Source organism: Myxocyprinus asiaticus, chromosome 48 (genome assembly GCF_019703515.2).
Source record: "Myxocyprinus asiaticus isolate MX2 ecotype Aquarium Trade chromosome 48, UBuf_Myxa_2, whole genome shotgun sequence".
Classification (NCBI taxonomy): domain Eukaryota; kingdom Metazoa; phylum Chordata; class Actinopteri; order Cypriniformes; family Catostomidae; genus Myxocyprinus; species Myxocyprinus asiaticus.
Window position 1 is genome coordinate 13,394,849 of NC_059391.1, and position 18,460 is coordinate 13,413,308.

Below are 18,460 nucleotides of genomic sequence, written 5' to 3' on the forward strand. Positions count from 1 at the left end.
TAGTGTGAGCCTTTGGTTGCAGCAGCTGGACGGGTTCTTTAGAAAAACACAAGGCTGCCCTAATTGTGGCCCACACAAAAAGTATCCTTCAAATTCCTTTGCCCTAAACGAGAGCAGGAATTCCATTCATTGTCATAATGGGCCTAATAGCTGCTTAACTCAGCCCTATTACACGGGAGGATTTTTCTCTCTCCTGGAATATGTCTTTGTGAGAGGTTGTTCTTTTAGGATGGTTTGCGATCCATTTAGCTGTTTCTCTCGCCACTCGAGCCAAGGTTTCCATCAATCGCCATTGTTTTTGTTTCTCGTTGAGAGCCTGTCATATTTGTTTACGTTTCTCCTCCCTGTCCCCCTCTTCTGTGTCTACAGCAACAGTACCACTCAAAAATCGATGTCCTGATTGATGAGGCCTTTAAGGAAATGATCTCTTCACTGGTCTCAAAGGTACTCCCTTCAGTCATTGTCTCGTCCTCTTTGAGATTTGGCTTTTCCCATTCTTTTCATCTGGCCTTCACCGTGTGCCATTGACTCAAACACTTCAGAGTAAAGGAGTATTTCAGGAAACGATATATGGCATTTTCTGTTTAAATGTGCTCAGTTAAATGGACAGTTCACCCAAAAATGGAGATTCTGTCATTTGCGCACTGTCATTTCTTTCAAAACCTATATTACTCTCTGTCTTCCGTGGAAACCAAAAGGAAATTTGAACAGCCCCTTTGTGTTCTGTACAAGAAAGAAAGTCATACAGGTTTGGAATATGACGGTGAGTAAATGATCATTTTGGGCAAACTATCCCTTTAAGGAGTTAGCATTTGAGTTGGATTCAGAGTGGTTTATCTGTATTGAACCTTTTCAGCATGTTGTTGCCTGTTGTCACGCAAACATTTCTTCTCTTTCACAGTTTGCAGCTGTTTTGGACGGGGTGTTGTCCAAACTCTCACGATATGATGAGGGAACATTATTTTCCTCCATCCTCTCTTTCACGGTAACTTTTTTTCCGCATTTGTCTCCCCCACCCCTTTCCGACATCTTATTTTGGACTGATCTCTTATCAACCCATAGATATTCATCAGTATTACTTTTTTTTATTGCCTCAAAGGTAAAAGCAGCAGCCAAATATGTGGATGTCCCTGTAAGTTTTGTTGCATTTGGAAATATAAATAACTATCTGCATGCCTTGTGTGAATATTGACCGTGCATGCATTCTGTATGTGTGTTGTATTATTTACTTAGGGAAACAGATTCTCTATTCAGCTCTGCCAAACTTTTCCATCTTGCTTTGTTTGGTGTTTAAAAAAAAGGCCTATTGTGTATTATTTCACAATCACTTAACATTATATGTTTTTGTATAATTTGGGATTCGATGCCAATTGAAAGAGGCATTGGAGTGTCTATGAGAGCTGGCTGAGCAAGACTAATTAGCAACCCGATTGGCTTCAAATCAGTCTTATGGTCTGCCACAGTGTTGACAATGGGCCGTCACAAGCAGAGCAAGATGCTAATGAATCACCAGGAATCGGGGCCATGATCAAGCAGAAAGAAACTAGAATACGGATGAGGGAAAGACTGAGTAAGCACATGTCCTCGTGAACTGAGGCAATAGCAGTGTTTTGGAAGGGTTTTTTGAATAAAGATATGCAAAAGTTAACTCAACAAGCATTTCAGTCCACTTAGTATCACCTTTTGCCAGACTGTGTGTGATTGTGTACAATATTTATAATTGATGATGTATTTACTCATCAGAAAGTTTTTAAATACTTGAGCTTAAATAAAAATGTTTGAATGCATTACATTAAATATCACACCAAGTGGAAGAACTTACCTCACTTTTTCATTAATTCATAATGGAACATAAAGACTTTTCTGTGCTGATTTTGGAGGAAAATATGTGAAGTTCTGAGGAATGGTTTTAAATATGAGAAAATATGAGAGTACTGAACTCTTATTGGCAGCTGAAAGCATTGTCAAATTAGCCAAGTTTTTTAATATTCAAAGAAACAAGGCATGGTGGATGTGTAGTGCTCCAAATCTACAGAAATCTGCTAAACTTCCTGTGAGCTCAGACTCCATGTGTGCCCACTTTTACTTCACTGGTCTAAGGTCATTTTCCATGGAAGCCAGTTCCCCTCAAGTTCACACAGGTGTCAGAGCAGTGTAACCAACATGCGTAGTTTATCACATTAACTATGGACATGTTCTAGTAACGTCTGACAAACCAGAAGCTGTTCAAATGCCATCATAATTTTAACAGTCAGTCTATTTTTTATAATATAAAACCTTACAAGCTTATTTTTATGAAATTATTTGATTGAAAAGTGTGTTTGTGCTATCGTTCTTTAAAATAAATGCCACTTGGTTTGTTATTTTGTTATATGATGCAAAGACATTCATACATTTTTAATTGTGGCTAAGTGCCCAAAGAGGATTTTGGGCCACTGTACGTTCAAGGAATATTCCGGGCTCAGTACAAGTTAAGCTCAATGAACAGCATTTGTGGCATAATGTTGATTACCACAAAAAATTATTTCGACTCGTCCATTCTTTAAAAAAAGCAAAAATCGAGGTTACAGTGAGGCATTTACAATAGAAGTCAATGGGGCCAATTTTTGGATAAAACACTTAAATTATTTATTCTGTTAAAACTTGTGTAGTATTTGAGCTGTTAAGTTGTTTTAGTTGTTTTTTGCAGTGTTATGTTGTCATGTCAACTGAGTTGTAAAATTGACTATAACTTTACATAGAAAAGGTTAGTAAGTGATTTTATCACACTAAAATCATGTTAACAAACACACATTGTTTACATCTTGTGGCTATACTTTTAAAATATTGAGTATTTAAACATTTACGGATTAGCCCCATTCACTTCAATTGTAAGATTTTTGCTTCTTTCTTTTTTTTTAAGAAAAGGAGGCACAAGTCGAAGTTAATCAATATTATGGCACAAATGGTGTCAATTGAGCTTAAAGGTATAGTTCACCCAAAAATGAAAATTCTCTCATCATTTACTCACCCTCATGACATTCCAGATGTGTATAACTTTCTTTCTTCTGCAGAACACAAATGAAGATTTCTAGAAGAATATCTCAGCTCTGCAGGTCCATACAATGCAAGTGAGTGGTGACCAGAACTTTGAAACTCCAAAAGCACATAAAGGCAGCATAAAAGTAATTCATATGACTCCAGGGGTTAAATCCATGTCTTCAGAAGTGATATGATAGGTTTAGGTGAGAAACAGATCAATATTTAAGTCAATTTTTACTGTAAATCTACACTTTCACTTTGTGGAAGTGAATTTCACATTCAGCCACATACTGGTTGGGGCTGGTCAAAGGTGGAGATTTATTGTAGAAAAGGACTTAAATATTGATAGTCATGTGGATTACTTTTTAACTGCCTTTATGTCCTTTTTGGACCTTCTGAGTTCTGGTCACCATTCACTTGCATTGTATGGACCTACAGAGCTGAGATATTCTTCTAAAAATCTTCATTTGTGTTCTGCAGAAGAAAGAAAGTCATACACATCTGGGATGGCATGAGGGTGAGTAAATGATGAGAGAATTTTCATCTTTGGGTGAACTGTCCCTTTAACTTGTGTTGAACCCTTAATATTCCTTTAAGCTTAATTGACAGCCTTTGTGGCAAAATGTTGATTACCACAGAAATTAACTTTGACTTGTCCCTCGTTTATTAAAAAATAAAATAAAAATAATTTTCAAAGGCACAAAAGATAGAGTAAGGCACTTACAATGGAAGTTAATGGGGGCCAGTCCATAAACATTAAAATACTGTTACGTTACTACACCTGGAGTTCACTAGTTCGAATCCCAGGGCTTGCTGAGTGACTCCAGCCAGGTCTCCTAAGCAACCAAATTGGCCCGGTTGCTAGGGAGGGTAGAGTCACATGGGGTAACCTCCTCGTGGTCGCTATAATGTGGTTCGTTCTCAGTGGGGCGCGTGGTGAGTTGAGAGCGGATGCCGTGGTGGATGACGTGAAGCCTCTCCGTGGCAACGCGCTCAACAAGCCACGTGATAAGATGCGCGGGTTGATGGTCTCAGACGCGGAGGCAACTGGGATTCATCCTCCGCCACCCGGATTGAGGCGATTCACTACGTGACCACGAGGACTTAAAAGCGCACTGGGAATTGGGCATTCCAAATTGGGTGAAAAAGTGGAAAAAAAAATAATAATAATAAAATACTGTTACGTTAAAAAAACGTAAACATTATGTGTTAACATGATTGTTGTGTCTCTGTTCTAGAAGATTTTAGTGTGATAAAATCGCTTGCAGGGTTTACCAGCATTATGTTGTCATGAAAACAAAGTTATAATATAACTTTTATCACACTTATATTGTTTCTTTTTTCTTTTTTTCTTTTCTCCCCAATTTGGAATTCCCAATACGCTCTAAGTCCTCGTGGTGGCGAAGTGACTCGCCTCAATCCAGGTGGCGGAGGACGAATCTCAGTTGCCTCCGTGTCTGAGACCGTAAGTCAACGCATTTTATCACGTGGCTTGTTGAGTGCGTTACCGCGGAGACATAGCGCGTGTGGAGGCTTCACGCTATTCTCCGCAACATCCATGCACAACTCACCACGTGCCCCACCGAGAGCGAGAACCACATTATAGCGACCACGAGGAGGTTACCCCATGTGACTCTACCCTCCCTAGCAACCGGGCCAATTTGATTGCTTAGGAGACCTGGCTGGAGACACTCAGCACACCCTGGATTTGAACTCGTGACTCCAGAGGTGGTAGTCAGCGTCAGTACTCACTGAGCTACCTAGGCCCCCCACACTTGTATTGTTAACATCTCGTGACTATACTTTTGAGACTGCGTATTGAAGAGTTTATGGATTGTCTCTATTTACTTCCATTGTGCCTTACTGTAACAGCAATTTTAGCTTATTTTTATATAAATGAGGGGCAAGATGAAATTTATTTTGAGGTTATGAACATTGTGCCACATATGCTCTTGATTGAGGTTCATTTGTACTTAACCCAAAACATTCCTTTAAAGTAACCAACAATGTTTACAACAGCAAAGTCACCTAAACCCTAAATGTCCCTGTGATTTTAAGATCCCATCGTCCCATCCAGGCTCTTGGTTTTGGCTCCCTGAGGTGTACCCCCCATCCTGCCCTCAAATTATAACGTAACCTCCACCTTGCGCTTTTGTGCAGAAGGAATGCTGCTCCGTGTAAGTGCTTTTCACAGCTCCCACTGAAGCCGGAGAGGGAGGGAGAACCTGGCTGTGGTCTGGCCTTCGGCTCTGAACATTTCTGGGCTCTTGTCACGAAAGGTTAAGCTCCCCTTCTCCTTTGTGAAGGCTGCCATTCAAGAGCCGGGCCATTTTGGCGAGACGCCCTCCCGATAGCGCTCTGTTAACACACTCGTTCACACATTCACACCCATGCTAACACACAACTTGAATCTCCCTGCACGTTAACACCACCACAACAAAGTATTTACTCCAAACTTACAGATTGTCCAATGTGCTATTCAAACACACTACACACGCACTTCACTCCAGTACCGCACACACACACACAAACACATAGACTCACACCTGCACCTGGACAGTGAATAAGGCAATGGCAGGAAGCCAGGCTAGCAGTTCTGTGTAATTACTGTGCATTTTGTCTCTCCTTCCCTTTCTCCTCTGTTTCCCATCCACACCATTTATCCGCTCGGCTTAACCAGTCATTAACCTGACCTTAATCGCACCATCCCACACCTCTCCATTTATTCATTCATACACTCACACCCCGGCCCACACCCAACTGCCATTGCATTGTCAGACCTGACGGATCGGTCCTGTGGCTGAGTCCTCCCTCGACGGCTTGGTTGGCGTTTACAGGACTGTTTCGTGCGAGTAAGAAGATCATGTTTTGGTCATGTTTGTCACACGGCTTTGTCATCCTGTCAGAGAGGTGGAAGGAAAGGAAGTGCTTTGGGTTTTGTCCAAATTCCGTACTTTGATAGTATGTACTGAATTCAGTGAAGAACATACTTCTTGTGCATTGATGAAGAATGTTCTGTAGTTATGCAGCTGTGTTGTATAAAAGCTTTCCCGGCAGCCTGATCTCATGAAAATTACATGACTGGTGGCATTTTCTACAAAGTGACGTTACATTGTTCATTGCATGTTTTGCTACAGTTCCAACGTGAAATGTCCTCTGTCTGGCACGAAAAGTTAGTTAAATGTTCTCCAAAACAAATGAAGTTTTTAAGGTTAATGCTCTATTGAGTTTTACATCAACAAAATGGACCTCGTGGGGCCTGGGTAGCTCAGCGAGTATTGACACTGACTATCACCCCTCGAGTCTTGAGTTTGAATCCAGGGTGTGCTGAGTGACTCCAGCCAGGTCTCCTAAGAAACCAAATTGGCCCAGTTGCTAGGGAGGATAGAGTCACATGGGGTAACCTCCTTGTGGTCGCGATTTAAGTGGTTCTCGCTCTCAATGGGGCACGTGGTAAGTTGTGTGTGGATTGCGGAGAGTAGCATGAGCCTCCACATGCTGGGAGTCTCCGCAGTGTCATGCACAACGAGCCACGTGTTAAAATGCGCGGATTGACGGTCTCAGATGCAAAGGCAACTGAGACTTGTCCCCAGCCACCCAGATTGAGGTGAGTAACCGCGCCACCACGAGGACCTAGTAAGTAGTGGGAATTGGGCATTCCAAAAAATTTGGGAGAAAAGGGGATAAAAAAAAAAAAAATAAAAATAAAAAAAATGGACCTCCGTACCCTAAACCTAACCCTAACCGATAGTTTCATGTGACATGAAAAACACAATTGCTGAATCAACCACGTCATTTTGTGGTGCTTCTTTGATGCTTTTGTCTGATGTGTTGACTCTCTTGCTCTTCAGGACTCTTGTCCTTTCTGTTGCAAGTTCAACACTTATATCAGTTGAGCTACTGCGCAACTTGATCGCACTTGAATAAGCTTGTAAATGTAATGCGAACGTTAAAATGCATTGCCTTACAAGTCATGCACTATAGTAAAAGTGTTTAGATGTTGTAAGATATCATTATATGAGGAACAGGTTGAAAAGTGTTTATGAACTGATAATCTGCTGTTTTACCTGTAATTTGTGTAATAGAGAATTAGTCATTTTTGTTTTAGTACCTCTATTGCTCATCTGTTGAGACCAGGTTGCATTTAATGTGCTTTTTACATACTGTGTAGCAGGAAAGTGCGCATATTCGGTGGGGCCACAGGTGACAACCATGATAACAATACAGTATTTCAATTATTATTTCACTATGCATGTACTAAGTCATTCTTGGTCCTGCTCAGTGAAGTGGCAGTTTCTTCCTTTGCAGTCAGACCTCCACCAATGGTAACTTCGGCAGATTATAAGATAATATGTTTTGGCCAATGCCATGCATGAAGCATGCATGTCGTGCCCCTCTTACTCAACACAGTAAGTCCTTGTGAAGTTAACAGCCTGTCCTTGTGAAGTTAACAGCCTGATCCCAGTCATACTTGATCAACTGCTGTCAGTTTCAACTACCTGTATGTAGGGCCAACTGTGTATGCAGTCAGGAGGTTATAAATTCCAGCGAGTGTTGAATAAAAGCTTTGAATGTCAAGTGATGCTTGATTAACATGTCACATAAACAGATTTGAGCTACTACAGTAGTTCAGCTGTTTTCAAAACAGCTATTCAAGTAACAAGCTGTACATGCAGCAGTGAAGTGTGACAAAATGCAACATTGCTGTTTTTTTGTCACATTGTACCGTACGCACAGCTTTACCGCCGAGCAAACTTGGGTAATATTCTATCATGTTCACGTAAAATGTCCTCTCTCATACAGTATGTAGCATTGGGAAGTCGCATTCATTTGGTAGATTGGTTTGTTCAGACAGCTTGTTTAAATGAACCAGTTTAAAAAAGAAAAGACTGAGTTCCTGTGCAGAAGCCCATGCATGACATTTAAGATTGCTCCTTCAGCTTCAAAGTAGCTTCTTCAACACTGCTACTGTCACACCGTTGTAGGACTGAATATCGATACAGATTCCGCGATTTAATTAGATTTTGATTCATGAGCTCTTAATTCGATTCTGATTCGTTTGGGTATATTTTGGTTATAATGTCCCTTTTGCTTACAAATGAAAGAAATTCACAGTCATTTGATGATGTAAATTTTAAAGGGATCCTTCTAACTTGGTACATTAGGAAAATCTTAATAAAATCAAAAAATAACAACAGGGCCTGAACTATGCAGTTCAGATACCACTGTATTTATTTAACAGCTATAAGAATCAAAATGACCAACACTGAAATAAACTTTAAATTGCATTTCTTTAGTAAAACCGCTTTTGTGTAATGTGTAATATTATAAAATTATAAATGAAAACTCATGAAAACTTCACTTCAGAGGGGGCGCTTTCACCATTGTTTTTGCATTGAGTAGTTTTAAATACAAATACACTGCTATTACTTATTTCTGATTTTCAACAGATACATTTTTCATAAAGCCACTGTAAATAGTCATAGAGTAAAATCCTGGTATTTTAATAATCAATATCAATCGTTCAAATAAAGATCATTGTGTCATTTGACCAGTACACAAACTCACAAGAGCTCAGCTGTGAAAAGCCTAGACAATAACAGGAAGCTGATGTTCAGGTGTCTCTCTTTTAAAAAAGGGAGGTTTTCCAGTTTCCAAGCCCTCAAGCTACATCAGCCCGTAAGTCATGGGTGGGAATTGTGTCACAGCAATTACAGCACTATTTGGACATTTTTCGTGTCTTAACACCGCCAGCGTGAATAGAAATGTTTTCCACAGGTAAAAGGATTGCTTTTAGCAGGGTTTAAGTGTCACTGGTGCTTTTTTGATATGTTTGTTTTTTTTTTTTTTTTTTTTTTTTTTTTTTTTATATAAATAAGTTCACACCTGATTTCTTCTTAAACATTTTCTTATAACACTCTTCCAGTAGGCAAAGGCGGTGGTCGTGGCAAACAGTCAGTGTGTTGGTGTTTGTATTTGATTTGCTCGACATAATAAAGAAGGAAGGTAATGGTTGCATTAAAGGTGCACTAAGTAATTTTTGTTTGTTTTTGGGATTTTTTGTCGCTGGATGTTTCTTACGACAGTGATCTTGGACTTCATACTGAGACCTATTATCATCATGCAAAAGCAATCATGCAGAAGCAAAGGTTTTCTGCAATTAATTTGCAATTGTAGAAATACCCTATTTGTAGGTGTTCTTGTCACCCCTGATTAATTTATTTTGCAAACACAAGTGTCCGATAATAGAGAGCTTATAATGAGATACTCAAATAAATCAGAATCAAATTGTATCGGAATTGAATCGAATCTGAAAATCTGTATCGATATGCAGCCCTAACTAATGTGACTTCTTATGTCTTCATCTAATTTTTGTCAAAAGTACTATCCATTTCTTTTGGTTTTAAACTTTTTTGGTGGAAAAAGTGAGTGTACCTTAAAGAATGTAAAAAGGATAAAGTAACTCTGTATGAATTATCTGCATGTTTGTTGGTCATATTTGCTTTGCAATCCTAAAACTGTTAAAATAAAGGCTCAGAATTAATGAAGCTGACAAACTTATTGTCATTAAGTCTCTCACTCACTTCCAATGACAGAAACCAGGTATGGATCTAGCAGATACCTACATTACCTTCCTCAGGCAGAACCAGGACATTCTGCGAGACCGTGTGAGCGATGAGATGTACACCGAGAAAATCTTTGACGTAAGTTCCTGCCGAGATCCATTCATGTGCTCCCACACGACTGCATTCAGATGCAGCAGTTTATTGCTAATATAGAAAATGTGCCATAATTCCTGATCTCCAAAGGTACACACATCTGAATTACTCTCTAAAGCTCATACAATTCAATTCAATACAGTTCCTGCAAACATATTACAACTACTTCAACTGCTAAATGCAGCTCTGTGTGTTAAAAAGGCATCCAAAGAACGACGCAGGCGTAGTCTTCCATATGACCACCATGGCTCAACATGTCTAAATCACATGCGCTAATTGCTAAGCCGTGATTCCAACCATTTGGAATATTTTACTTTTATTTTAAGTAAATTTATAAACTTAAATAAATAAAAACCTACCAAGTAGGCAATAATGTGCAGTTGGTTATTATTGCAAAATAAATCAGGACAGGGTGATTTTGTATCGTTTATTTTTCGTCAATGACCGGCTGACTGTACATTATCCCACTTATATTGGCTACTCACGAAAAAAAAAATGGTCATAAAATATTGATTTAAGATGATTTTATTATAGCCAGTGGGTTGTAAATAATCACAACACAGGATACAAAAATATCTTTTGGGGTTTTATTCTGACTGCTGTCTCATTAAAAGGACAGCGGTCGATGGGGCCGTATTGAAAAAGGGAATTAAAAAATATTTTTAAAAATGTAAACTGTGAAGAACAATATCTCAAATGAGAACAAAAATGATTCACTGATTTTCAGCACAATTAAAAATCAGTAGAAAGAAATACGGTGCTCATGTAAAATAAAAATACAAACAGGGCATTAGCCTACCCATATGCTTCAACACATGCTTAATACATGCTTAAACACTCACAGTATTTTATGCATTTAAGTACTTGCTTAAATCACTCAAAGCATTTAATACATTTTTAACCAGGCTATAAGGACATGTATAAGTTTAAATCAATAGAATTCTCATATTTTCACATATAACATGTATTACACTTATTCACTAAACTGGAAAACACTCTGGGCTATAAATCATTACATAAGACATGATTAATTTTAAATTTACATACCCAGTCCTTGCATGTGCACCAAATGTGGTCAAACTCCTCACATGCAATCCATATGCAGCCATCAAAAATGATCAATAACAAACACTCAATTTTAACATACGACTCTTGTGAACACATATTTAATTCAATTTATAAGCATTTTGTGTAAAATTTGATATTTACCCAAAGAATTCTCAACCGATGAACAAAACCGGGAGCTCTCTTGCACAATGCATGTTCTCACGTTTCTAATATGAGAGAGTGCTGGAAAGCAGGTGTCGCAAAACTTCGGTTTTGCAAAACTCTGGTTCTTAAAGTGGCCACATCCAATTTATGACGAGTTAAATTACATGAAATTTCTCCACTTGGCTACATTATTATGTGATGGGTAACTCAAAAAAAAGTACTCAACTACAAATGACTAATTACTACTTCAGATTACTTGTGACATTCTAAAACACTTTTCCACTCAAGTTCAAAGTAAGTCTACATTTCATTTCATTTTTCATTGTTGCACACAAATCATTCACTCAGCACCACATATATCAGCTGTCACAGAAACACGAACAAACATGTATATAAATATAATTCATGTTTTAAATGTATTCTACATAAATAATATTATTTCAGAAATATGTTTAACCCTAGTTATGTGTTTAAAAGTTGTTAAATTAATTGAAAGTTTTGGACATGTTTCTAGCCCCTCTCCTCATCTGTGGGTATTGTGAGCTGTAAAAGGGGGTGGTGAAAGTTTTTGTAGAAACAAGCAATGAGGCCTCACCAAGAGCACTCATCAGCACACTGTGACCCCTTCCAGTGCCCGAGCACTCAACCAGGGCTCCTGTTGACCTGTTTACTTTCAAACAATGCTGGAGCGAAAGTGTGTGTGTGCCGCAGGTGTATTTGCCTCCTTAAAGGGACAGTTCTCCCAAAAATTTAACTTCTTTCATAATTTACTCACCATCATGTCATTCCTAACCCGTATAATGTGTGTCCTTCCGTGGAACACGAGATAAACTTTTGAAGAATATTAAAGCAAATGGTACTGAGGTGGTCAGTTCCTAAACATTCTGCCTAACATTCTGTGTTCCACGGAAGATAGAAAGTCATAGGGGTTTGTAATAAATAACAGAATTTTCATTTTAGGGTGAACTGTCCCTTTAATTTAGTTTAGAACAAGCTGCTTATTGTTTCAAGGAACGCAATTTCAGAGACAGTAGGTCCATAGTATGACATAAACACTTTGCAGAAGTACACACACACACATGCTCACACAACCCTCCCACCCTAGTAACTCCTGACCAGATTGTCTTTGAAAACGTTCTATTCTGAGCCAGATTGGAGAGATGTAGTGTTTGATACCTCCTCTTGATTTATTACACCTTTGGCGATGGTGCCGTATGGAAACAGGCGAGCGGAATAGATGTGCCCCACACACCAGCAGCCCCTAATGTGTGTCACACACACACTGTCATGCACCAGGAGAGAGCACCGAGAGTGAGGTCACTGCATGTCACCACAAAAGCTTCCTCATCAAACAGCCTTTGCGTGTGTGTGTTTGTGTGCACATTTGTGGTGTTGCACGTCACTTTATAAGTTTGCAAATTCATCAATCTGTTTCGAAACACCTAATCTGTTCTCACTCAAATTATTGAATCTCATGGAGGTTAGCTATTCGGTCAATTATGATTTTGCCACACTATATGGGGTAAGCTGTCTTAAAGGAACTTGCCATTAAACCAGTGTTATAGGGGAATGTGTCTCCACCATCATCTAAAACAAAATCTAAACCTCCCTTCAAATCTACGCCGGCAGTAAAAAGCCTATTATAGGCTTTCAGCAAAACTTAAAAAGAAAGACCATTATGAAGCACAAAACGATTCGTTAAAGGGATAGTTTACCCAAAAAAGAAACTTCTCTAATAATTTGCTCACCCTCATGCCATCCCAGATGTGTATGACTTTTTTTCATCTGCTGAACACAAATTAAGATTTTTAGAAGTATATTTCAGCTGTGTAGGTCTATACATTGCAAGCAAATGGTGACCAGAACTTTGAAGTTAAAAAAGCTTATAAAGGCAGCATAGAAGTAATCCATAAAACTCCAGTGGTTCAATCCATGTCTTCAGAAGCAATATGACAGGTGTGGGTGAAAAACAGATCAATATTTAAATCCTTTTTTACTATCAATCTCCACCTTTGAACAGCCCCAACCAGTAGTTGGCTGGATATGGAAGTGAAAGTGAAATTGTAGATTTTCAGAAAAAAAGAACTTAAATATTGATCTGTTTCTTACCCACACCTATCATATAACTTTTAAGACATGGATTAAACCACTGGAGTCTTATGGATTACTTACTGCCTTAATATGCTTTTTGTACCTTCTGAGTTCTGGTCACCATTCACTTGCATTGTTTGGACCTACAGAGCTGAGATATTTTTCTAGAAATCTTCGTTTGAAGGGTGAGTAAATTATGAGAGAATTTTCCTTTTGGGGTGAACTAACCCTTAAAACATTAAAAACTGAAAAGGTAACATACAAAAATATAAAAACTTTGTTTTGGCCAAGAAATATTGTAAATGATAAATTGTATAAATCTATACTTGCATTCTAAAAGGCACAACTGATGCCTTCGTGGGGCACTTCAAAGGGAGAACAGTCATCATAGCCATGCTGTAAGGTCGTTCCGGTCAGCATTTCCAATAAGAACGATTTAAAAAATGAGTTCATTTGAATATTTATTGTTAATAAATTCTTTTATTTTTGAGCACCACACTTTTCAGCCCTCCAAAGCTCTCACACTGAATGCTGAAGTCTTCGAAGGGAATAGGGCTTAGGGGTGATCGCTGCTGAATGGAGTGCACCCTATGACATTAAAAATAAAAAAATCATGACCTTCATGCAAAATACCTTTGTCCTAAGAACATATTTAAAACTTAGTTAAATTCTGCCTTTGTAATATAGTTGACTCTTGCCCTAATGTATGCCAGTGTAGTATGATAATATCCGCTTTTTCACCAAAGGTCTATAACAAAAATATCATGATAGTGAAAATTGACTTTTTTGTTCTAATTTAAGAGGGTTTAAGGTTAGGGTTAGCATACAAATCCTCTGCTAGAGAAAACACACATTTGCGCAACTGGACTTTTGCCTCCAAATCTTATTGTTACTGTGAAATAGCCCTTGTGACAACTTCCCCATGTGGCAACTAGCCTCGGTCTCCCCTATATTTCCGTCTACCTTTGCGTCTAATCGCACACTCTTCCGGCTCTTTCTTAATGGATCTAGGAGTTTGTGTACACCAAGCCAACAATTGTTGTGTACCACTGCAATCGAGTGATGATGCATTAAGGAAATAAGAAAATCAGTTGCCGCATGCCCTTGCAGGCTGCAGTCTGTTTGTCTGAGCCCGTAAATCACAGTGATTAAGGAAGTGATGAGGACTGCACAGCGAGTGGCCATGGCCCTCGGCCTGGTCACAGGTGCTGAGCCTGCCCTCCCCTTCCTCCCTAATGAACCAGACAAGTGGACACTTACGCGTGTGATTGCTGACATGCGGGACGGAGATTCGTCTGGCCACCGCTGATATGGAGAAATGCATCGCCGTTCCTTCACCTTCCACAATTAGGCCACCGTCATCTGTTTCCCCAGCCAGCCTAAGTGCTTCAATTAAGTGACATCTCATCTTTCAGTTTTGCCCATTTTCCGTTAACGAGCGGAGATGTGGATTTTGTTGATTACTCTTGCACTGTTTGGAATCATTTATGCGGCCATTGCAAATTTGAAAGCAAATGTGCTTTAAGTAAAGCTTTATGGCAAATAAGGTTCAAATTACAAGAAGATACAAGGGAGGTTCAATGAAAGCAGGCCTGGCGATGCAACTAAGTGATATTTTAAAAAGTAATGGATGATGCTGTGGCCTTATACAATGTAGTCTTGCTTGTGTGTGCATCCAGACAAATGCATAAAATCATACTCTAACTGTTGAGTGAATATCAATTCTCCGTCCTTTAACTTTCAACAACTTGAGATAATGATTTCCACATGATATTAGCGATCTAAATGTCTGTCAATCTGTTATGATTGTCTTCTCCATTTAGCGTTTCGATGAAACTGCGTAATGTCATATCACGGAAAGGCCGGACTTCTGAATTGCTAATTATACAAGGTGTCCTTGGATGTGCACAATTACGAAGACCTTTTAGTGCACATTATTGAGTGCACATAGTGACCTCCTTCACACACAGATTCAAGAGTTAGACCTCTAATTAGTAGGTTCAGTATCTTTAGCTGTAATCATTTTATTATAATGTGTGAAATTGACCTCATGATACTTGGGGCAAGAGAAGATACTTACAGCAAGTTCGGGAATGAGCAATAAATTAGACTCTTAATGTAGGTAATTAAATAGGTAATCATCCTTTTCTTGCAACAGCTTTGATAAAAAGGTTGTTATTTAGCAGACTGAACTGTATAATAAGTGAAGCTTTGGGTATTATAAAAGTAATTGATTTAATGGAACATGTTTCTAGAAATAACATTGCCTGCTAAATGTATTCATTCAGTGTGTGGATTTGAAAATTTTCAAGGCACAATTGTGGGAGGAACACATAAACGGAACTTTTGACATTTACCAAAGGGAGCTTTTTTTTATACCCTGTATAGGTCACTTCTTATTATTTTGTTGAAGGGCAGAGAGGGTTTTTTTTTTTTTTGCATCATGTTTTAATGTCCCCTTTAGGTCAAGGCTTGTCTTTTTTCTTCATGTTCGCAGCAATGGTACAACTCTTTCATGAAGGCAGTTTGTGTCTGGCTGACGGACAGGCCTGACCAGCAGCTGCATGTTTACCAACTCAAAACTCTCATCAAGATTGTCAAGGTAAAAAAAGAGAGAATACAGAGTGAAGAAGTTTACTGTTAGAAATTCTATTGATGCTAATTGACCATGACAAGAGTGTCAAGTTCAACTTGGCTGCACAAGGAATTCCATTACCCCGAGAATAAGAGATTTATAGGTACACGAGTGCCGTTTCAGACAAATCCCTGATGTACGATTTTGAACAGAAGTCAAAAGTGATTTTAACTTGGAAAATTAACCTTAAGCTATTTCATTGCTTACTAGTTTTTCATTCTAAGGGTGTACTATGAGGTTTTTTAATGTGTGTTTGCTTGTTTTTTTTTTCCCCTCTATTTTCGTTGTGCAGAAGTCATACCGTGACTTTCGTCTACAGGGCGTGCTGGACGGCACTTTGAACAACAAGAGCTATGAGACCGTTTACAACCGCCTCACTATCGAGGAAGCCACGGCGGCAGTGTCTGCCTCCGACGGACTACAGGGCATCACCATGCGGGACAGTGATGAAGAGGAGGGTTAATATCCCACCTACACGGGTAGTCATTATCTCAAAGTCGATACGAAGAGGCCAAATTCCAGCTCTCCTGATTGGAGTTTACGCTTTATGCTCCCCAGCCAGTGCTAAAGTGCCCTCTTGTCTAAGCTGCGGTATACCGATGTCACCATGCTTGTATAAAACTCTCATTGGCCACTTAAAGACAGATCCAGTGTCTGTGTCTCTGTCGTTCTGTAGTTGATGTGTGGTGATATGGTGGCCCATCGCGTAATGAGGCAGGTTCGAACCGTGATTGTCCGAAACGATAGCAGGAAGCACTTGTAGGCACAGTTTTACTAATGTTTACACAAAAGACCAACCAATGATATGGGTTTGTATGTGTATCGTAGAAATTGTGTGAAAGCTAGAAATACAGACTGTGAGGGAAATAGTGTTCGCTTGTTTGCTGTGTTTTGCATCAGCTTGGGATCCTCAGGCCAAAACCCCTTATATGATGGATGAATTGCTAGTTGTTCACTGTTTATTCAATGAAATTGTGACATTGTTCCATACAATAGCTATGAGTTCAAGTTCAGATCCTTCTGTAGAAGTAACAGTTGAGTGTATCCTGTATAGTATGTTGTCAGTGTCCAACTATGTTGCAGATGAAAGAATATGTCTTTGATTTAAAAAAAAAAAAAAAAGAGTTGTATATTTCTATTGTCTTTGTGCACCTGAGTTTGCCCAGGTGTCTTTTAAGTGTTAGAATTAAAGTGTTTTTAATGTCACTCTCTGGTCTGTTATTTATATGTGTTCTTCTGTTTACATGTACGACATTATCTGACACGCATGAACAATAATAATGAACAAAAAATAAATAAATAGATTTGTTGAAGGGATGCATGAAACAGTTCATGGACAATTATGTCTACTATGTTGAAACTGATCCTTAGAAAAAATGGAAAAATAACTTTAAAGACATCTCTTTGAGACTCAATTCAAAAGACAGCTCCCTGTAAGTTTTTTTTTTTTTTAATATATTTATATTTTTTTATACTTGATGTTTATCATATATACTTGTACTAACTCATAACATATTAGGCCATAAATAAAAAAAATAAAAAAATGTATGTGTAGAGTAAAATAAATGTAAAAGTAACATTGGGAGTGATGCACAACAATATGCATAAAGTGGTTGTATATTATTATGAAATTTTAACATGTCAAAACTTGTCAGGGTTGCATTGTTTTAATGCTCTAAAATCTGAAGGCTAGATATATTTTCTGTAGAAACTACCAAATGTATTAACATAACCTATTTTAAACAAAGAATAAGAAACGCGAAATGATATTATAAATGTCCAAAATATAACCTCCTTAGACAATCTGTATTTTTCAAATGTTTTATTTATTTATTTATGCTTTAACTTGGTTTTAATCAATGGTAAAAATATAGGAAATTATTGGTTTTCGTATTAAACCTGCTTGTGCAGTTTTATGTTCTGATCTGTTCCTCGGTTATTATTGCACGTTAAATTGCCTTCATCTTTACTGTGCATTAAATAAAACAAATTATAAATACATAAATGGGGCCATGCATAAGAATAGAAAAGCTCACTAGAAGAATACTATTACTATAAATGCACCATTATAGTCTGTTATTTCCAAACTTTTACACAAAATAAGACGACAATATTAATTGTAAGAAAAGTTTAAATAAGATGGAGAAAATGTATTTTGTATTATAATATATACACAGTATTATATACATGGTATCGTGCTTCAAAGAGTAATACCTTTTTTATTTTTGTATTTATTTTTTATTTTTATTTTATTTTTTTACCGCTAATTGTCATAAAAGCTAATATTATTTTAAAATGCACAATTTAAAAGCATTTGCGTTTTGGGGTTTACTATGGCAATTTCGATTGAACCTTGTCGTTTTCACCAGAGACATTATTTAAAATACCATTGTGGGGGGAAAAAAAGAAAAAACAATTCATGAAAAAGCTGAGGCAAAAATGTTAATGGCTTAATTGCAGATGTCAAACCCCATCTCTATGTAGGCTAAATCATATTAATTGCATTACTTTCATCGGGATTTTGAAGTGAAAATACTGGCTAATTTGAAATCGCCTATTTTTCGATTCACATTTAATAGGGTAACTGAAAACGGAACAGAAAAAAAAAAAAAATTACACAAATATCAGCAGAATATTTCTCACATTTTGTCCGCACGACACAAAATATTTTAACTCTTCAAAATCCCCGTGAAAACACGTCAGGCTTATAACATCATAGCGGAAAAGAAACAAATATTAAAACGCATTTGTGCCGTGATATCGTCACGGTGGACTTATTTTC

The 18,460-nt window shown here is 38.0% G+C and overlaps 1 protein-coding gene across 2 annotated transcripts in view; it reads left to right on the forward strand.

Moving 5' to 3' along the window:
* The window catches only part of LOC127437733 (calcium-dependent secretion activator 2-like), a 213,107-nt gene that overhangs the window by 190,639 nt on the left and 4,008 nt on the right, over positions 1-18,460 (forward strand). The window contains exons 24-29 of one of the 2 annotated variants that reach the window (XM_051692847.1): positions 370-444; positions 902-985; positions 1,100-1,132; positions 9,618-9,725; positions 15,541-15,645; positions 15,971-16,157. In XM_051692847.1, the coding sequence (XP_051548807.1) occupies positions 370-444; positions 902-985; positions 1,100-1,132; positions 9,618-9,725; positions 15,541-15,645; positions 15,971-16,141 (576 nt within the window). In that variant the 3' untranslated portion in view covers positions 16,142-16,157. Of the gene's footprint in view, positions 1-369; positions 445-901; positions 986-1,099; positions 1,133-9,617; positions 9,726-15,540; positions 15,646-15,970; positions 16,875-18,460 lie in introns of those variants that run through there. The other variant, XM_051692848.1, reaches the window with a different exon arrangement.